Below are 22,314 nucleotides of genomic sequence, written 5' to 3'. Positions count from 1 at the left end.
TAACCTTTCCAGCTTTCAGTTTCTCTCTCTGAATACCATATGAACTTAAGCTTTTCAGATTTTTTTAAAGGTATATTTTATTTGAAAGAGCTATAGAGAGGAGAGAGATAGAGAGATCTTCCATCCATTAGGTCACTGCCTAAATAGCCAGAATGGCTAAAGCAGTGCCAGGGAGAAGCCAGGAATCCAGGGGTTCGTCCTAGTCTCCCATGTGAGTGTAGGCAACCAAGCATTTAGACCACTGCCCTCTGCTCTCAGGGGCATTAACAGGGATCCAGGTTGGGAGTGGAGCTGCCAGGACTCCAGCCAGTGTCCGTAGGGGATGCCAATTCTGCATGCAGCAGCTCCGCACACTAGGCTGAAAAGCACAGCCCCTAGCTTTTCAGATTGTGTGTGTGTGTGTGTGTTCATTTGATTATAGTCACCGTTTTCTGTCTTTGTCCGAGACAACTGGACAAGTGTAGTCTGGAATCCATGTTCTCTTGACACGACCCAAGATTTTGGAAAATATTCTTGATTCTGGTTCAGAAAGAGCTCCCAGGCCCACCGTATTCCTTTATGACCCAAACAAGGAATCAGGCATTTTCCCAACAAGCCCTGGTTCCTTTTAGGTGGAATGAAATATAGTGTATGCAAAGGTAATCTTGCCCCTGCATGTTATTTCTCAACTATTCCAATGGACAAGAAAAAGCAAATATTCTTATTTTTTCTTAGTAAAATCATGAGTTTTCACAGATATTTCCATCACTGTCTTCTGATTTAACTTCCTAATTCTGTAGCTGTGCTTCTTAGCAATCCAGATACCTGACAATTTATACATAATTACTCATTTGCTTTCCTGACAGTACAATAATTTTAAGAAAATTGGTCAACATAAATGCATTAATGCAAACCGAAAACTACTCAAGTTTTTTTTTCCTTTTAAAAATATGTATTAATTTTCATATTATTTGAAAAATGTCTTCCATCTATTGGTTTACTCCCCAAATGGTTGCAATAACCAGGGCTGGACCAAGCCAAAGCTAAAAACCAGAAACTCTACCTGAGTCACCCACGTGTGTGGCAGGGCACAAATACTGGAGGCACCTTCTATTGCCTTTCCAGAAGTGCTACCAGGAAGCTAGAGCAGCCAGGATTCAATCTAGCACTCCAGTATGGGATGCTGAAGTAGCAAGTGGTGGCGTTACCGTGCTGGTCCATAGCTCCGGTGCTTAGTAGCACCTTTACTTCTTGCCAGTGCTATCTCAGCATCACTACATAACCTCCTTCCCTCTAACAGGTGAGGGAGAAAACGTGGCTTCGTCTGTGTCACACTTGTTTCAATGTGAGGAGGTTAGCATAGAATCCTCCTTAGACCTAGAGATCAATTTTGGCTTTATTGCATACGTTATTAGTACTATCATTAGTTTAATTACAAATAAAAATACTATGAAACATTTCTCAGCGGTCTTTGGATAAATTTAAACATTTATGATATGCATTTGCAAACTTCTCAAAATCAATGAAGAATATCATTTTTCTATAATAAAAACCATAGAACAAAATTAAATTTTAAAATTAATACGTATGGTCCATCACTGTTGTATAGCAGGATAAAACTCTGCTTATGGCACCAACATCCCATACGGGTACGGATTTGTGTCCCCAGGAGACTCCACTTCTGATCCATCTCTCAGCTCTGTAGTCAAGGATGAACCAAGTCCATGGGACCCTGTACCCATGTGGGAGCCTCGGGAGAAGCTCCTAGTTCCTGGCTTCAGGCTAGCCTACTTCTGGCCATTACAGCCATTTGGGGCATGACCCAGCAGACGGAAGATTTCTCTCTCTCTCTCTGTCTCTCTGTCTCTCTCTCTCTCTCTCTCTCCTTCTATGTAACTCTCTTCCAAATAAAAATAAATCCTTAAACATTTTTCAGATAAAATCAATACCTTGAAAATATGCTCAATTTTTTACCAATTTCCTGAAAAGTAGAAATTTTCCTATAGACATTTGATTTCATATAGGAAGTATTCATGAAAAAAAAGGAAAAGTTTCCTATTCCACTGATTTTAAGCAACGGTGGCTACAAACTAAAATCAGCCCCTGCTCTAGTAGAATATTTTATAATTTTGAAAGTTATCTTATTTCTTTGCAAACCAGATAGATAAGACACACAAAGATCTTGGATCCACTTGTTTGCTCCTCACACTCCCCCTGAGGCTCCAGCAGGACCAAGTTTTAACCAGGAACCTGAAGTTCAACCCAAGTCCTCTATGAGGGGGCATATCACCACTGTCTCCCAGATGCACTTCATGCAGGAACAAGAATCAGAAGCGGTGCACATACTCAGCTGCAGACCCTCCAAGATGGGACCTGAGCATCACAGCAGCATGTTGGCTCCTGCAGCAGGTGCACACCTGACTGGAGTGTATTTGAATGTGGGAACCAAGGATCAGAGATTGAATTGTTAAGGAGAAGACCAACCTTACTTTTCGCTTATCAATGCCCTCCTTTTTGCCTGGGCATTATAAGAACTTGTGCTTCTGAGAAATATTGGTCCAAAGCAGGAGGATTTCAGTATGTAGAATGTTTGAACATTAGCAGGTGTTATTAAAATTAAATATACAGTATTAAACACCAATCATTTTAATTTTTTAAAATTTACTTTACTTTTATTGAAAAGTCAGATATACAGAGAGGAGGAGAGACAGAGAGAAAGATCTTCCATCGGATGTTTCACTCCCCAAGTGCGCACAACAGCTGGTGCTGTGCCGATCCAGAGCCAGGAACTTCTTCCAGGTCTCCCACATGGATGCAGAGTCCCAAGGCTTTGGGCCGTCCTCAACTGTTTTCCCAGGCCACAAGCAGGGAGCTAGATGGGAAGTGGAGCTGCCGGGATTAAAACCGGTGCCCATATGGGATCCCGGGGCGTTGAAGGCGAGGACTTTAGCCGCTAGGGCCCAAACACCAATCATTTTAGCAGTGCATTAGTAGTATTATGCCTGGTCTTGAACTCATGAATGCCCCTTTGTTGAATACTAAGGATGCCCTGCGGGGGCAGGGAGGGAATATAAATTGAACCATTGAGAAAAATACACATATAGAACTAGCTTTTAATTACAGTGGTCATTTGTTAGAGTCCTGGATGGTCTTACGGTACACCCAGCAGTAACCGTGTTTTAATTCATTGTTTTGCCTTGATGAATCCACCCTGTGACTCAAGAAAATAGCCCTGGAATGAGCAGTGTACAGTCATTTCAATGTACTCTGCCACTCTTCAGAAACTCTCTTGTTCCAGATTGTTTGGAACCTGATTCCTCTGGATACAGTCAGGCAATGTGGTGATATCCAAGCATAGGAATGTCTTTATTCAGCTTAGAAAAAAGGCACTCATGTATCAGGCTATCTAAAAAAATTATTTTTATTTGAAAGGCAGATTTTACAGAGAGAGAGAAGGAAAGACAGAGAGAGGAGGGTCTTCTATCTGCTGGTTCACTCTCCAAGTGGCCACAATGACAAGAACTGAGCTTATCCAAACCTGAGAGCCAACAGCTTCTTCCCAGTCTCCCGCATAGGCGCAGGAGCCCAAAGACTTGGGCTATCCTCTGCTGTTTTCCCAGGCCGTAAGCAGAAAGCTGAATATGAAATGGGGCAGCTAGGGGCTCAGCACGGTAGCCAAGTGGCTAAAGTCCTTGGCTTACATGCACTGGGATCCCATTTGGGCCCCGATTCCTGTCCTGGCTATTCCATTTCCCTTCTAGCTCCCTGCTTGTGGCCTGGGAAAGCAGTTGAGGATGGCCCAAAGCCTTGGGACGCTGCTGTCATGCAGGAGACCTGGAAGAAGCACCTGGCTTCCGGTCAGCTCATCTCCAGTTATTACAGCCACTTGAGGGAATGAAACAGCAGGTGGAAGATCTTTCTCTCTGTATCTCCTTCTTTCTGTAAATCTGACTTGCCAATTTAAAAAAAAAAGTCTCTAAAATAAGTTATAAGAAAGAAATGGGGCAGCTGGGACATAAGCCAGCACCCATTGAGATACTGGTGCTAGTAGGCAAAGAATTAGCCCGATTCGCCACAATGGCAGCCCCAGGAGCACAGTGGCTAAGACCCTTCAGATGCACACATGATCTGTTATATTGTTTGAGTTATGTCCAACTCTACTCCTCATTGCCGCGTCCTGCAGGTGTTTCCCCTGGAAGATAGTGTTAATGATCCACGTTGTTTGGTTTCTGCCACTCAGACAGAAAACAGTACACTAACACTAACAATAAGGACTTTGTCCCTTACTTATACTCATCTCCCCAGCTAAATGATGAGGATATAAAAAACAAAATTCTGCTTTCTATCCCATTACCTGTACTTGCCTGCCATAAAGACTGTCTTTGGTAAGGTGTACAGACACTGGTGAGGAAACCCCCCATAATTAGGTATATGCTTCAAGTTGTTTCCCCAAGGCTAGGAATGGCTTTGGGCTCTCACTGGACACTTTTGTACCTAAGCTATCACAGGACAGTTGATTCGGTGTTTCAGACAGCACAGTAGCCTCTCTGGGGCAGCAGCAGAGACTGGAAATTCAAATCCACTGAACTGCTGCCTTCGAAGACGTTCAAGTGAGCCCACACCTTCCCTGTAGTTTGGGTGGTATCCTCACGTTTGAGAATCGTACACCCCAAATGACTGTCACAGAATGGAAAGTAAGGGAACCAATTCCCTTCTCATTGACTGAAGGAGGCGGTGTGTCTGCAAGAAGTCCACTGCATCATATTCTAGAACCTTCCCACCCTCGGGGGTTGCAGGGAGGACAAGAAATAATGATAAACTGGAAGTGTTTGCTAGATGTTGAGGTTTGATAAGAGGAGTGTTATTTTCAGTTTTCTGGGCTCTTCCATCTGTTGATGCCTGGGGTCATTGCAAGAAGCTACGCTGTAGTAATGGTAAGAACTGACCGGCAAGTGAGCTTCCACTCCGAAGCTCCCTCAAGGGCTTGGAATGTGTTCACAGCCAGCAGAGGGGATGCCAAGAGTTGGAAGTGCCATGACAAATCACAGATTCTGACACCTGGCATTGCCCTAGCCCCAGAAGCTTAGGTTTATTGGCTCCGACCAAAGAGAAATACAGTACTAGAGAGGTTGAAACTGTAGGGAAGAGAAAGAAATAAACCAGCTTTGAGAAAAGGAGAGAAGAATGAAGAAAATTAATATACATGTTTGAAAAATCTTCATACATGAAGTAAAAACATACTCAGAACTTAATGTGCATTCCTAGGAATAGGAAAAATGTGAATAAATAAGGATTTTTTTCAAAGTCACCTTTCTCTAAGGTCTTATTAGTAAAATATTGCTTTTATGAATGAACAACAATGTTATTGTAGAGGAATTCTGTAGGTTTTAGGAGTTGGGTTATAAACACAAACATACTCATTGTTTGGTTCTATTTGAGTTCTTTTAGAGCTCACAAGTGCTACTCCATTCTGAAAATGTTTTCTACAGTATTAACTGGGAGCAGGCAATATGATTCCATATACGTATCCTATGTGAGAGTACAAAGTTGAGTCACAGCTGCTCCACTTCCCATGCAGCACCCTGCATACGCTCCTGCGAGGCAGTGGATGTTGGTCCATGTACTCACGTTCCTGTCCCCATGTGACAAGATCGTATCTGCAGTTCCTAGCTCCTAGCTATGGCCTGGTCCTATCCCACCCCCTATGGCCATTTTGAAAGTGAACCAGCACCCGCTCTCTGTCTCTCATTCTTTCTTCGTCTTTCTGTCTCTTCCCCTCTCTCTCTTTCCCTGCCTTTCAAATAAATAAATAAATCTTTAGAACATTAATTTTTCTATACTTCAGAGGTAAAGCAAATGTCCTCTCATTGTTCTTTGAGTGACAAATAATGATTGTAAGCAGTAAAAAAACAAATACCTCTAGAAAATATCTCATGAGAGACATCCGACCAATCAGATAACTATGTACTTTGCTACACTGTAGAATCTGATCTAACTTTTAAATCTCTGGCAGCATGGCCATGAAAGCAACACTCAGGAAGTATGAATAAAATAGACTCAGTGACCACCCACCGTAGGATAGTGTTGGATATAGAAGATTATCTAAAATATATACATGCAAAAATATCTACTCCATGGCACCAGTGAAGTTGTTGGATGGCAAACAATTCTATTGAGTTAACCTGAAAAATATTTGAATTCTATACTACCTTTAACTAGCATAGCTGTCCCTTCAGTTTAGGAGTAAGATACTACTGCTTATGTTTTCTTCTGTAGACTGTCCCCTAGAACTTTTTACATCAAAGACCTTTGTAAATCCTTGGCATGATAGTCAACTTGGAGGAGATTATAAATGGAAAATTGATAGTCTAGCACCACAAACTTCTGCGGTAGTTGTGCCAGCATTTCTGCTTTTGCCAACGCATTTGTGTGTTTAAAAAAGACACCCTCTTTTTCCAGGAGACCAAAGTGATTATGCAAAGGGGCTTAATCAGCCAACCCAGTGCACCAACTGAGGCTTTTTAGAACTCAAGAAGGTCATTCTTTTGTTATGCTGATGGAGTGCTGTGACATGCATAAAAAAATAAAACTAAGCCTGGAAGCTTAAACCCACTTCCTTTGGCCTGTGTGTCATCTTGACAATTTCCATCCGTGTGTCATCTTGTAATTGACCAGCAAAAATGATGGAGGCTTTTAGAGTATAAATCCAAGAAAATCTTAATGTGGAAAACCAAGGATTTTAATGTGTGTGCTGTTGATGCTGTGTTTATTTTAAAATTTTGTTTGTTTGTTTATTGTACTCGTCAAAATATTGAGAAATTAGTGGCTGCCATTCACTCCTTCAGGGAAATCGGAGTAGTTTGGTTTCCACGCTCCGTGTTTTTCTGCCCTCATACCTCTCTTAGGTGTTTTGACACAACTCCCAGCACTTCAGTAGGGTATCTCAAACCCATTCACCAAAAATGTAGATCTTATCTAGTTTGTCTTTTGCTGCCTGCGCTTTTTGTGTCATATCTGTCAAACTGTGCCCTAATTACTGTCCCATGAATATATTCCTGTGTTTTCTCCTAAGAGTTCTGTAGTTTCATCTTGAACATTTAGGAACACTGTCCATTTTGAGTTAGTTTTTTTATGTGATGCGAACAGTGATCTGACATCATTCTTTTGCATGTGACTGTCCAATTTTCCCAGAATATTCAATGAAAATACAATTTTTCCTGTGTTGAATTAGCTTGGCAACCCCACTGAAATCATGGACCCTAAATTGAGGATTTTTTTATTTATTTCTTGAATGCTTAATTCTAATCCCACTAACCTATATGTCTAACCTTGAATCTGTGGATCATTTGGGAAGCAAAGTCATCATAACGACAGTAAAAATCATCTACTCCAGGAACAGAATCCTGGATCTGCTACTTGTTGGTTTTGGAAATTGGGGACTACTTTGTACCATTTTCGCTATCTGGAATAAGTGTCAAAAATTGGTTTTACCAGATAGTCTTGTGAAGATTAAATATATATTTAAAAGTTTTACTTATTTTTATTGGAAAGGCACATTTACAAAGAGGAGAGACAGAGAGAAAGATCTTTCATCCACTGATTCACTCTCTAAGTGGCCATAACAGCTGGAGCTGAGTCCATACAAAGCCAGGATCCAGGAACTCCTTCTGGGTCTCCCACATGGCTACAAGGTCCCAAGGCTTCGGGCCATTCTCAACTGCTTTCCTAGACCATAAGGAGAGCTAGATGGGAAGTGGAGCAGCTGGGATATGAACTGATACCCATTCTAGTGTGGCAGGATCCTTACAAGGCAAGGATCTAGCCACTGAGCCATCGCACCACGGCCAAAGATTGCGTATTTAATACACATAAATCTACAGATCCATAAGGGCACATGTTCAACAATCAGTAAACCTATGCTGTAATTGCTGTTTGAATGTCCTTCTCCCTCCTACAACCCAGTGCAAGGGAGCCACAGCTCCATGTGGGATTTACCACCACTTTCTGGTAGTCTGAAGCACACGCTGAGCTCCTTGTTCTCCTGTAGTTGGTGAACCCTTCTTGAATGCTATCACTGTCCTTCTTGCTCTGCGGAACTCTAGGGTTTGTTTTGTTGGTGTCTTGTAGCTGGCCAGCTGGCTGGAAACTCCTCCGTGGAGATGTATCGCCAAGTGCTGCTGTCGGGCTGTCGCTGTGTGGAGCTGGACTGCTGGAAGGGACGGACGGCAGAAGAGGAACCGGTCATCACTCACGGGTTCACCATGACAACTGAAATCTCCTTCAAGGTAGAGTGCACGAATGCTCCTGGGGGAGATGGAGATCTGACCTCTTTGGGGTCTTAGGTTCATGTAATTGGAATTAAGTTCAGAGGTGGTTACTCATCTTGGCAGTTGCAGACACCACAATTCATCATAGTATCAGTGGGTACTTGCCATTATGTGAATTACTTCATCCTAACCAAATTCTATGGAAAATGTCTTACCAAACAATGTATATCACCTTGTTTATCTTGTCTTGTTTAGCGTTCTTATTTTCTTACACTTACTATTGCAATCGAAAATACATAATATAATATGCGAACTATTTGTATGCTTTAGCTAATGAGTATAAAGTGTACACCAATTAACTGTACTGCCTAACTCAAGTCACAGAAGCACACTGGTGCCTGGAAGCACTGCCGTACACCCGTTTCCATCAGAATGACCAAGGGCTGTCTCCAGAGGTGACCAGCATCCTACTGCAGTAACTAACACTCACTGCTTTTCAGAGTTGTGCAAGTACAGCTTTAAACAGCGCGCTTCACTACTTCGTTAACTTGCTATAAATTAACTCAGACCATAGTAGGCATTACCTTGTGTCTTGCTCCTCTGACTTCATATTGTTGATGATATTACCTGCTGCTAGTTAATTATTATGTAAAATTCTATTCTGTTATGCCAGCTTTGGGCATACTGATACCCGTTACTCTAAGATCCCTGTGAACACACCCGTAATAGGAATTGGAATTCTGTCCTCCTAGGAAACAGGAGTATTTCAGTTAGTTCGTTGAAAGCACTTGTAAATTCTTCAGTCATTCTCATTAGCTAGGAATGGAAAGTGTTTAGTCTTTCTACACTTTCCAATATTGAGACTATTCCACAAAGTTCTCACATCATGTATATGGACAGCAAAGCCCGAATTTCCAACTTATGTCCGTATCTGCTATATAGAGTCATCCCAGGGAATTGGAGTCATCAGCGGGGCAAAGTTGGGGTCTCAGATACTTGCAGAGTTATCTGGAAGGGGGCATGTGTGGACTTCTCACCTCTTTGGAAGGGGTGAGTTAGGACCCATTCCAGGAACCCTGTAACCTAGGTTACCTGAGTCTCAGAGCGGAACTGGCTCTGGGTCATGAACTCTTGTCTAAGCAAACCAAAGAAACAGAGCTCAATTATCTGTGTAGCTAAAGTTACAATGGAAAGAGTTCTGAGAAGCCAGAACACCAGATGTGTCCATGTTAACATCAACAAGATGGGTAGCAAAGCTTTAAATACAGAAGGCAACAAGACTCTTGCCAAATTTTTTTTTTTTCTGAATTGAGGAAAGCTCAGTAGATGACTGAAACGAATGGATAAAAACTGGTTTGGTATTTTCAGAAGATTGATGTATTTCAGAAGTAGCTTGGGGAGCAAAATTATTCCAAACCCCAGCATTTTGCCCTGGAGCTCTTGAGATATGAAAGAATAAATGGCTATTACTTGAGAGAGCAGCAAAAGTGAATCAAGATTTTGAAGAGACAGCCAAGTTTCAGGTTAGACAAATGGGGCTTTCTGATCAAAGCTACTATACACAACAAAAAGGAGAATGTGTCCAGAAATGGCGTCACTCACACTGTCAGATATGTTTTCTGTATTGCATCCGGGAGATTGGACTTCATGATTTCTTTAAAAAAAAAAAAATCATTTTATTGAAAAGGCATATTTATAGAGAGAATTAGACTGAGAGAAAGATCTTCCACCTACTGGTTCACTCCCCAAATAGCCACAACTGGCAGAGCTGTGCTGATCCAAAGACAGGAGCCAGAAGCTACTGCTGAGTTTTCCATGTAGATGCAGGGTCCCAGGGCTTTGAGCCATGCTCTGTTCTTTCCCAGGCAAGCCATAGCAAAGGAGCTGGTTGGTAAGTGGAGCAACCGGGACACCAACTGGCGTCTGTGTGGGATCCCATGCTTGCAATAGGAGAATCAGTTGAGCCTTCATTCCGGGCCTGACTTTGTGGTTTCTTAAACTTGGGCTGTGATACAATTATTATTAGAGAAAAATGGTATCCTTTACTACTTTCTATAAAATTTTGAAAGTGCTAGACTTAATTCTGACCCATATCTTTAAATGATATGTCTGCTTTTAAAATTGACTATTCTGAAGGTTGACATTTTTCTTAAATAGAAAAATCAATGACTTTTCTGTTTTAGTTTGGGTTTGTATGCCTCATTTGCATAGCCCCCTCCACCTCTGCCACCAGCTTCCACTGGTGGGTGTCCTTCTCTTCTTACATAAGATTCCAGCCTATCATAATTGAGTTCTTTAAGACATGGTGGAGACTGGTGAACCTGGCCTGGGGACTGTGCGGCTTGATCTTATCTCTCTGCTGATAGGTGGAGATGATCATAGAGAAGCAGAGACAGGGAAGGCCTTGCCCTAGGCTCCCCACCAAGAGGACCTGCCCCCCGCCTTCAGGCCCCCACTCAGAGTCCTCAGAGCCAGGAGCAATTCCATTTTCTGCACATCTGAAACCCCCCCGGAGTTCCTTGGGGGAGAATAAACAAGCAGCACGTTTGAAGGCATATTTATTTTCTGCTTGGACTCTGCCATCGAGTCTGTGTGGAGTGATTCTCCTTGTGTACTTGACTGTACAAGTGGCTCTTCAAGTCACATCTTTTAGCTCAGAATCACTGACTGGCTCATTGAACATCTCAGAATCCAGAAATCCAGCCTAAATCTAACTCAGGTTGATGCTTCCCTTTTGTGCCTGCTGGATGCCAGGTGGAGAGGGGAGTAGGGTGGGTACAGAGAGAGCCAGCTGCTCATGTCCCTGAGTAGGATTTGTGGATTGGGTGGTAGTGTGCAGGAATGGGTTTGTGCAGTAGAAATGCCAGCCCGCGTTGGAGCAGTTATACAGCGAGAGGGGCTCTCTGTCCTGGGACCTAGCCTACCATGAGACGGGTAAGACATAAGTCAGGGGACAGCTTCCCAACCTCATCTAGTCCTAATCATCTCCCAAAGCTTCCACCACTAAATGCTACCTGCATAGGAACTCGGAGACTGTTTCTTCTTAAATGTACACTTTTTTACAAATTTTTAAAGCTTTCAAGTAACATGTATACATGTACGTTCTATGGGATACCATGATTTGTTTATCAGATTCTCTGCTTATGGTGTTTGTTTTTAAAAATATATATTAATTTATTTTGAAAGAGTGAGTGAGAGAGAGAGAGAAAAAGACCTCCCCAAATGGTTTTACTCTCCAAATGGCCACAACCACCGGGGCTCACCCAGACTGCACTCACACCACACTGAAGTTACAGGAGCTTCCCTGTAAACGCTTGGGTCATCTTACACTGCTTTTCCCCAGGTTGTTAGTAGGGAACTGAATTGGAAGTGGAGCAGCAGGAACCTGAACCCCTGTGCCATGCTGGCATACAAGGCAGCAGCCTTAGCAGCTGAGCCTCAATGCTGCACCCCTGTTGTGTCTGTTTCCATTAGCATGGAAGCTTCACAAGAAAATGGACTCTTTGTTTTGTTCCCTGCTCCTCCCATCCATTTCAATAAAACCTGCCTACAGGAGCTGTTCAAAATTTTTTTTCTTTTTCCTTTGAAGAAATAACTTTTAGACAAAGATGAAACAAGGGAAAAATGATTTCTGAGTTTTCCCATCTCAAAGCAAATAGACAGAATAAACATAATAGTGCCTCTAAGTCCCAGCCTGTTTCATTCTGCTGTTACTGAGTACTATGAGCTGGGTAATTTATGGGGAAAGAGTTTTTTGGTTTTTTCGACTCACAGTTCTATAAAGGTAGTGAAGTTATAGATCAGGTGGTACATCTGACAAGGTCCTTCCGGTTCATAGTGATCCCACCAGGCTCCAGTATATTACCCAATACCACATGTTGGAAGACTGAACCACTTATTCTGAACTTCTTAGAAAGCCACAGTTGCATCGGATTAGGGCTTCCCTTTTAGGGTCTTATTTAACTGAGTCATACTCAAAGGTACCACCTTCAAACACCTTAACCAAATACTTTCGAATAACTCAAAGGGATGATTAGCTTCCAGGAGAGTTTCAAGGGAATATTCAAACCACCGCACTTCATTGTCAATCATTTAGGTCTTTGCTCCTAAGTGAATTTTGTCTCTCTGTTTTGCATGTGAGATTCCATGCACTTGTATTGGTAGGCACTGAGAAGATTCTCTGAGAGTGGGTCAGTTTGGGCTGACCCTTCCAAGTGGGCCTAATTTTGACAGTATTGGTCTACACTCTATAGCTACAACCTAGAGTATGTGACAGTAGCACAATAAATTGATTTGAAAGTTCATCCTTTTCCTGTCATGCAGTTTATCTGCTTTCAGTGAATATGGTCCAGAAAACACTGCCTTATATCCTCCCAAACGAAGCATTCCTGTTGACATTTGCCACCTTATTTATTAGCTGGGTCAGCCAAGTTTCACGTTAGACAAATAAAAGGTTATATTCTGGAAAGAGGACATGCCGTAATTCAGTCTCCTTATGGAGGGCTTTCTTTGTTACTGTCCGGCTTGATTTGTTATGAACCCCATGCGTCTGCTGTTATGTTTCTGTTCCACATTCCTTAGCTGTTCTGATGGCCACACTATAGCAATTGGCCATTTGTTTGTCATTTTCCAGGGCCCCACAGCATCCCCTTGGTTTCCACATCATAGCCTCACCCCTCCAGGGTCGTTGCCTTTTAAATTGCAATAAATACGATGGAGAACTGGGTAATGCAACAAAATACATGATGCGAGTGTGTTAAATGTGAACATGATGTTAAACCAAGCATTTCTGAAAAAAAGACTCCATTCTCCACTGCCTGAGAGAAATAATAATAATTTGGGATGTAATTTTACTGCTGCATTAGGACACATAAAATGGATCTCCAAATATACCCTGCTGGTTTTTTTTGTCAAGAGTGAAGGATTTCAAGGGCAATTTTTCCTACTGGAGGTTAGTAATTGAACCCTCTGATTGATAGATTATTGAATGCAGGACTAGGAAGCTGTGAATACTGGTTTGAGCTTGATAACTGTCATGTAGCGGAACTGTGTTTTCACATCCAATACCCACTAATTATAGCACTCAGGAAAGAATTAAAATGTAAACTTTTAAATAGTTTTCTCTTCGGAATGATCATACTACATAAAGTGTTTCAAGGGCACAAAGGAGACGGATACCCAATGAAACGTCTGGAATTTTCAAGTTGCTCACAAATAAAATGGAGTTGAAATTTAGTAAAATTTTTTTCTGGTTTAAGGGCTTGAGAAAGTTCCCTCAGCTGATAGTTAAAGTTATAGCAGTGTTGTAGGGGTTTTGACCCCAAATACGGCAGAATCCTCAATTCATGTCTCGCAGGAAAGAAGAATTTTCATGCAGATGCAGTTTAGTTTTAAAGCAAGATTTATTAGAAAAGCTGAGAAAGGAAACTCCCGTCCTAGTGACAGGAGGGGGCTTTGAGATAGAAAGGACCCTAGCTAGATAGAAAAGTGGAAAAAAACCCTAGACCTCTGCCATAGTGGCAGGAGGAAAAGTGGAAAAAGACCCTTATTAATGGTGGGGAAAGCACCTTTTAAAGGTTTACTTCAAAGATGTTTCTCCATAAACAGAGGAGAATTCCTGGTTTCCATGGTACCTGGCCTTGGGACAAAAGGCCCAGAAAGGTGTCACCAGCCAATCCTTGGTCCCTTTTCATTGATAAGGAGACCAGCCTGAGGCCCCCCCCCACAATGGCAGGAGAGAATGGGTGATACTTCAGGTTAGGAATTGATATGCTAATGTTGCCCTTTTCTCTTGGGAAGTGTGTTCCAGATCTGTTAAAATGTGCACTTGTCTCAGGAGAGAGGTGATCTGGTAAATCCAAGATGTGATGGAGAAAATACCCCTTTATATTTGAAAAAAAAAAAAAAAAAAAAAGATGGCTTTGGGATCCAGAATACCCTTACTGCCTACTACCCAGTCTAACTCCTCTCTCAGCAGAGATGGGGAGACAGGGACAGAAAAGATGAAGTTGAGGGCATGGATGAGGCTACAGTAGATGAGGAATGTGCTTGGAATTACTGCCAGTATTCCGGTATCTCCCTCCTTGTGGCTGGCAGACCTGACCTGGGGAGGTTCCGTTACCAGAAAAAACTTCATTTCTTATCAACAGAATGGAGATAATGCCAGCGCTTAGCACTGAGAGTTCTTGTAAGTGCCCATTAGATTTACTTAATACTCAGATAATAAGACAGTCCAGGCCATGCAGTCAGTATCCCATAATGTTAGATGTTGACATTATAGTCAAAACCAAAAACCCAACTTAAGCTTTCCTTTTATACATGGAATGGGGAGGGAGACATTATATAGGCAAGGAGTTCTTAGTAGCCAGTGCGAGGGGAGGGGGATTGAAAGAAGACATTTTGTAAACCTGCCATGGCAGAAACATGCATGCCCTCAGTACTCATTAGGTGGCATTTACTTCACCCCTAGGAAGCCACCAGGAACCCAAACTGTATGGAAAATTGGCAGGCCCAGCTCTTGTTACGGGGTCTAGACATGGGTGCCATGAAGGGTGTGACACTCCATTGCGTATAAATTGAGTCAAGCATAGAAGATGAAAAGTGCACAAAGCCAGAGACAGAAAGGGGGAAGATATAGGAAAAGTAAGACAGAAGCTTTAGGAACCCCAAAGACCCAGCTGCAGCTCAGGCCACCCCTCAGCTGTAGGAAGGTAGCCAGAGAGGTTAGAAAATAGAAAGCCATGAATTCCCTGCAAGTCTGAGAAGCAGGTCCAGAGAAGCACTCAAATGTCATTTGCCAAAGATAGAGACAGTCCCTTGGCCTGAAGCCCAACACCACTTCCTAAGGGAGATGGGGCAAGGGTGTCACTTCCCTTTAGATCTGACTTTCATTGGCCCAAATGTCCACACGGTCAACTCCCAATCAGCTTGCCTTATTAAAAGCAGTAAAACAGTTGGAAAATATCTGAGGGATGGCAACCATCATCAACAACATAGCAGAAACCAATCACACTGCTGCTAAGCGTGTACATTTGAATGGCTTTTTTTTTACATGTAGAAATTACATTGATTGGAAATTTTAACCAATTGGGTGAGAAATCAATGCTCAAATTTCTATAATATCAACTTATATTTACCTTTACATACAATAAAGCTTTAAATCAATGATCAGATTAGTCCAGTGGTCAGCCAGATTTCTTTGACAGGCTACATTAACACTGCTACCTGATTTTGTGAATTAAGTTTTCTTGAAACACAGCCACATCCACTTAATTATACTGTGCCTACTTTGGACAGTGCATTTGTCTAATAGAAAATTAGATGAATAGATAGGTGGAAATATATACATATGTGTGTATATGTATATAGAGAGATTATGACAAATTATACTATGTAAGAACGTATACATATACTTCTGTATAAGTACTCACATGTGTATATATGTTGCATCTGTAATATGTATAAAAGAAATAGGATTTGAGATTATAGAGAATTGGTTTATGTGTCTAGAGAGACTGAGCAATTCCAAGATCTCCTGATGTTAAGTATTCCCAATGGTGTAATTCCATGAAGATCTGAGAATCAGGAGAGCCAATCCAAGTTACAAACAAGTTGATGAATGCGACTCAGGGCAGAGCTTCTTTGCTCGTGTTGTCCAGTTGTCCCAGCTCAAAGGTGGCCAAGCAGAGATAGCAAATTCTCCTTTACTCTGACTTTTGCCTCTGTTGAGGCCCTCGGGGAATTGTATGATACCCATTCATCCATGTTCGAGAAGACAGCCTGCTGGATGCAATCTTCAGATTCAACCATTGATCTCATCCGAAACACCCCTAAAACGATGTCCAGAATCCTATTTAAGTAAATATCTGGGCACCCCAGGGTGCAGTCAAGTTGACACACAGAGTCAGCCATCACAAGCTACAAATGCCGAGTTGAATGATTGTTGTGAAAATCACATGGTCAGCAAAGCTGAAGCTCTTTCATGGCCTTTGGTGGAAACAGCATGCTAACCTCTGAACTACTCAATGGAAGAGTAAAAGGGGACACAAGTAAGAGAACGCACAACTCTCTTCTATCTTTTCGAAATATTGTGTGAACATCGGAGCACTGACATCCTTACCCTCACCTTATACTCTGGTGGGTGAAAATAGGTCAAAATAAACACGCAGATATGGTACGTGGACACAGACCCTTAAAAGCAGCAGGAATCAGCAAGGAAAGAAAAGAGGGCAAAAAGTAGGATTTTTCAAAAAGGAAGGTGGTTGTAGACCTCTGGAAAGTTGATGCCTGAGCACAGACTCCGCCTTTCCACATGAGGGAAGGAAGTCATCCATTCAGATAAAAGTAACCCTGACCTTCAAGAACAAGGTGCAGAGTAAGGAGATGAAAGGATGCCTGGGATATCCAGGGAAAGGCAGCAAGGTGGAGGGACTGCAGCAGGGCGCGGCAGGGACGGAGGAAGCAGGGGGTGAGAGTTGGAGATGAGAGGTGACAGATCAAATAGGCCATACACATTCTGATCATGGATCTCACTGCGAAAATGAATGGCCAATGAAAAGCCTATAATAACAAAATGCAGCTAGCAAGTCCTGATTAGGAACAGTTAGTCTGGCTGCAGCATGAAACACAGGAAGCAAACCTAGAAGCCAGGAAGGCAGTTGCAAGGGTCTGTTCGCCCATGTCTGCCAGGGTTTGCTGCAATAACAAGAAACCTCAATCTCAGTGAGTTACAGTCATGGTTTTTTGGTTTTCTTTTCATTTGTTTTCCCCACTTGGTTTAGAGGCTATCTGCTCACTGATTCGTGGCATTTGGAATCCAGATAGAATGAACACACTGCATCTGGGATCTCACTGGGCTCATGGCAGGAGGGAAAGGGAAGTGGCAGAACCACAGGACAGGTCTTGAAAACTGCTCAGCAGCAGCTCATGTCACCTTGACCTGCAACCTGCCAGTTACATCAAGCCGTGCAGTCAGTGGAGAGCAGGGTTACCATCAGTTAGAGAGGGTTGCGTGGTGAGTGGTGTGGCAATGGTGGGACAGACCAGAGGACTCACTGCAATGGTTTGGAATCAGGAAGCTAGCGTTGGGAGAGCTGGGTTATGGTTGCCTACTGGGTACATTTGGTCAAGATTATTGATGCACTGAAAGCTGTGACAGGAGCTTAAGAGTAGCTGTGATAGGTTTGACATTTATCTGATTCTCTAGGGCCAAATTTAAGAAATGAACAAATATCTAACCCTTCTGTATTTTTTTCGTATGCCACACTTACCCCGACTTCCTTCATGACATCCATCGTCTGTTCTTCAGAAAACGCTGCCTTCAGCTGTCTGAAGTAATTAGCAGTGTGGGGGTTACTGCATGGTTAAAATGTAGATTTCAGAGTCTGATATACCTTTGTAGGTTTTAATCGTGGATTCTGCTTTCTGTGTCTTTGGGGGAACTTTGTTAACATCTCAGCATTTGCAATGTATAATCTTTAAAGTGTGAGGTAATATCTTCTTTGTGAAATGTTTCTGGCATGAGACATGTGTCCAGTGCATGAAAAGCTTCCTTCTTTCCTCTCTTTCTCTCTCCCTCTCTCTCTCTCTTTTAAGGCAGTTTTAAGGTGAGTGGGGAGGGAGACACACCGTCCTTTCCTTAGTTGACTTGGAAATCTATGCTCACAGTGAACTGGAGCCTTTTGCTCCTCAGAGAAAGCCTCCCTTCCGGTGCCTGCAGGGGGGCTTACCGCCCCACTCGAAACTCCGTGGCCCAACTCACTCGGGCATCAGGAGATTCTGCCAAAGACATACGGCTTGCCAGTCTAAGAAGAAAGATTCGCATATATAAGTCAGTTGGGATCCAAATCTGTGCTCAGTAAATGAAGAATTCTAAAATTTGCTGTCGCTGCTATTTATGGTGTACTTACTTTTGATGGGCTCAATTATCATAAAAGTTAAATTGATTGTGTATTAAAGGCATTCTGAGAATTCTCTTAAAATAAAAAACAAGACTGGTTCTTTTTGCTCCATGCAGTTAAACCCTTCATAGAGGATTTATGCAAGTGTAGTACAGAATTAGAAAGCATTATTTGTATTCTGGGTCAAGAGAGGTCACTTAATGGTATGGTATAAAGAAAGTTACGTATTTTTTTTCAAGAAGGTCAAAAAGCTAGTGGACTAACCTTAGGCATAAAGAAGGGGAACAGAAACTCCTACTTGAAAGGAGGATATTAAAAAATAAATGCAATTAAAAAAACACATGGAAATATGAAATCTCAGTATTGTTGACAGTGATACGATTAAATAATACATGAGATTGCAATTTCATAGGGGTAAGTACATGTTTTGAAAATTTCTCAAAGCTGGTGAATATGCATGAATATCTGAACTTCACATATTATTCTGGGGAAAGTGGAAAGTAATTTTGATATACATGAGAAACTATAAAATGTTCACATTCTTTAATTCAATAACTTCCCTCCCGGGAACGAATTCTTAGAAAGGCATTCAAGATAACAGAAACACGATGTTTGCAGAATAATTGGAATGATAATTCTTAAAACATATCCACCCAAGAAGAGAATTGTTCATTATAAAACTTCCTTTTCCTAGAATTTCATAAATATATTGAGATATATAATATAAGCATGTGTTTAAAAATCACAGATTGACAAATCGGTCACTGATACGTGTAACAACATCGATGAAGTTTGAAAGCATGCTGAAAGATGCCAGACACAAAGACCGCATATGAATATTGTACATAATTCCATTTATGTAAAATGGTTACAGTGAGCAAATCTATGGATAAATTAATGATTTCCAGGGATGAAGAGGGAGAGAGTGTATAAGTATGGAAAGTAACTACTAACAGGTGCACAGGTGATAAAAATGCCCTAACGTATACTGGGATGATGGCTACATTGACTGAACACTGAATGTACCAATAACCAATGAACTGTACACTTTCAATATGTGAATTATTTCTCAATGAAATTATACCCAACTTAGAGACACACATGAAAACCCAATTAGAAATGTTATAGTTCAGAAAATGAAGATTTTTGCCTGCTCTTACTGATCAAAATTTTTGTAATGTGACTTATTATAAAATAAATAAATTATACCTATGTAAAACTCACCAATTAATAGAACTCTTCTCCTTTGGTTCTGACTCCTTTTACGCCAACATCCAGTCTTCCTTCTTTCTTGTTATTTTTGAGATTTATTTATTCATTTTTGTTGGAAAGGCAGATTTACGGAGAGAAGGAGAGACAGAGAGAAAGACCACTCCCCAGGCGGCTGCAACAGCTGGAGCTGAACTGATCCAAAGCCAAAAGCCAGGAGCTTCTTCCGGGTCTCCCATGTAGATGCAGGGTCCCAGGCCTTTGGGCTGTCCTGGACTGCTTTCCCAGGCCACAAGCAGGGAGCTGGACAGGAAGTAGAGCAGCTAAGACATGAAATGGTGCCTATATGGGATCCTGGCATGTTCAAGGCCAGGATTTAACCACAAGGCTACCATGCCAGGCCCTATTATTTCCTTTTCAAGTTTTGTTTGTTTGTTTTAAGAAAGGCACAGTTAGAGGATTGAGAGAGGAGAAAGACATTTTTCATTCATAGGTTCATTTCCCAGACAGCTACGACAGCAGGCCTGGGGCAGGTTAAAGCCAAGAGCCTGGAGCCTCATCTGGGTCTCCCACATGGGGGCAGGGGCCCAAGCACAGAGGCCATATCCCACTCTCCTCCGAGGCGTATTGGCAAGAAGCCGCTTGGGAGTGGAGCAGCTGGGACTGAGAGAGGCGTTCTTACAGGTTGCAGGTGTTACAGGCGATGGCTCAGTAACCTCTGCATCACACTGCCAGCCTGCAGCCGTCTTTCTTTTTGTCTTGGAGAGCAACGAGCAGAACTTTTATAGGCCAGCAGCCTTCACACACCTTGCTAACCATTTCACACCACTGCGTTCCGTGAGTGAAAAAGACAGGCAGATTAATGCATGTAGCCCAAAGGAAAAAGCTGTACACGTGACAAGTCCCAGCAACTTGAATATCTCTTTGTTTTTTCTTGCAGGAAGTGATAGAGGCAATTGCAGAATGTGCATTTAAGACGTCCCCATTTCCCATTCTCCTGTCCTTTGAGAACCACGTGGACTCGTGAGTACCAAAGACATTCACGAAGGGGTCTATTGTCCAAAATGAGGCATATTTCAAAATCGTTCCTCAGATTTAAGAACATGTGACATTGTATTCTTCAATTTCATCAGGAACTTTTTCCTTTGAGTCTTGTTAGCATTATCTGTTGGACTTCTGGAAGCTTCTTTTATGCCATGTTGGTTTTTTTTTTTAAACCTCATCCTTTTTATAATGCAGTGGCATTGTGTTCTGTAATGTATGTCTCTAATTCAGACCATGAATGCAGTAGGTCATTTTCATAACCCTCTTTCTTTAGCTCCTTCTGGGACACATTTCTAGTCAGTTTGAGCACCTTAACCCGGGCAGTTCCCTCCCTCTAACTCGTGGCCAATGGCTGGAAAAGTGTGTGCTCTGTTCTGCCACTTTGCGCTCACACAGAATCCGCTGCCGCTTCCTTCCCCATGGTTCTCCCCTGGTTTGTTAACATTTGTGAATACTTTCCAGTTTCAACATTGCAGCACTTATGGCTGAGCTACACAACGAAAAGGGACTTTTAAACTAACTGGTTTCTGTTTGCGTATCACAAAGCACCAGCACGAGACACGCCCACATCAAATCCATGTAGATTTGTGTTGAAAGTACTGCTCATTTCCAAGTGCTGCCAAATGCAAGATTTTCTGTCTTGAGTCAAAGTTCGCGGAACCAAAGTGCTTGTCCCTGGAACCAGCATCGAAAGATTGAGTGCTCAAGAGCCTTCTCTCTCGTCTCGGCCAGGCTTTCCAACTTCCAGCCGGCAGCACCTGGCCTAACTTGGCCCACAGGTGCCTTTAACCTTTCTTGTTGCTGGGAGCCTTGCCACATCACTGTTCTCTTTCCCAGCCGATTTGCAACACTTGCTTCTGCTTATTCATTACAGAAAAATTCACTAAGTCTTAAGGCACGATTTGGTCACTATCAGTCGCCTAAGTAGTAGTTAAACGGACACGTGGTAATAGCTATGCAGATAGAGATCTTATTTTAAAGTAAGGTTTTTTTTTTTAATTGCCAATATTTCTGCCTTGCCCTTGGGAGATCCATATTGCATTCCTTGGCTCCCAGTTCTGTTTCATTATGAAACATTTGTCCAATGAATGACATAATTGTTTGGCACTCAGTCCTTAACACTTCTGAGGGTCATTTGAAGAGGGAAGACTGGATTGTATCCTTTGCTGTTTCTCTTCCTACAAGAACACAGCACCTCCTCGGTGGCTGGGGTCGGTACCTCACTGGTGAGGACAGCTCCAATGTGCAAGTGAGTGTTTGGGAGCCTTCTGTCATCCCTACCCATCTATTGGAAAGTGGACTTTAAGGTAGCTGTGCAGCTTTTCTGGAAGGCAGTCTAGTTTCCCGGCTGCAGAATTTCTTTCTTTCTTTTTCAAACAAAAAAAGGCATCTAACCTAATTTTTAGAAGAAGTGTTTCCATTTAAATTCAGTAAAATGGAGAGCGCAGCCGCCGCTTCGCATCACCAAGACACCAGCTACCTTGAGAAGGACGCAAGGCCACCACTCCTCAGGCCTTATCACAGCTGCCATTTATGGAACACACTTTTTCTTTCAGTATCAGGCAGTGGCCCAAGTATTTCCTATGCCCTAACTTTGCCACAAACTCACTTGGCTCTAAAAGAAACTAGGATGTGTTTTAAAAGTTCATGGAGACATGTACTTAAAAGTTATGTTCACTTCTGTGCATTAAAAAAAAAAATCTGTGCATGTTTGTTTTTTCCTTCTTGAAGACCCCTCTTATTATTATCCTTATCTTATAGTTGATGAAACCGCATCACAACCTCTTTGTGACTAACTGGGTAACTTTCCCAAGGCTGTACCTCTTGTGCGTGACAGAGACAAGATGCAAACCCAGTTAGTGCACTTGCAAGATTCTGGCGCAACAAACACCTCCATTCTCTACACCTGAACAAAA

The 22,314-nt window shown here is 42.2% G+C and overlaps 1 protein-coding gene across 2 annotated transcripts in view; it reads left to right on the top strand.

The window, feature by feature from the left end:
* Positions 1 to 22,314, top strand: part of PLCB1 (phospholipase C beta 1) — a 616,791-nt gene that overhangs the window by 469,469 nt on the left and 125,008 nt on the right. For both annotated transcript variants that reach the window (XM_004593350.2, XM_004593351.2), the window contains exons 11-12: positions 8,107 to 8,264; positions 20,295 to 20,377. In XM_004593350.2, coding sequence (XP_004593407.2) covers positions 8,107 to 8,264; positions 20,295 to 20,377 — 241 coding nt within the window. The remainder of the gene's footprint in view (positions 1 to 8,106; positions 8,265 to 20,294; positions 20,378 to 22,314) is intronic.

This window comes from Ochotona princeps, chromosome 22 (genome assembly GCF_030435755.1).
Source record: "Ochotona princeps isolate mOchPri1 chromosome 22, mOchPri1.hap1, whole genome shotgun sequence".
Lineage (NCBI taxonomy): Eukaryota > Metazoa > Chordata > Mammalia > Lagomorpha > Ochotonidae > Ochotona > Ochotona princeps.
The sequence above is the reverse complement of the archived record's forward strand: the minus strand, read 5'-3'. Positions and strand labels throughout refer to the sequence as shown.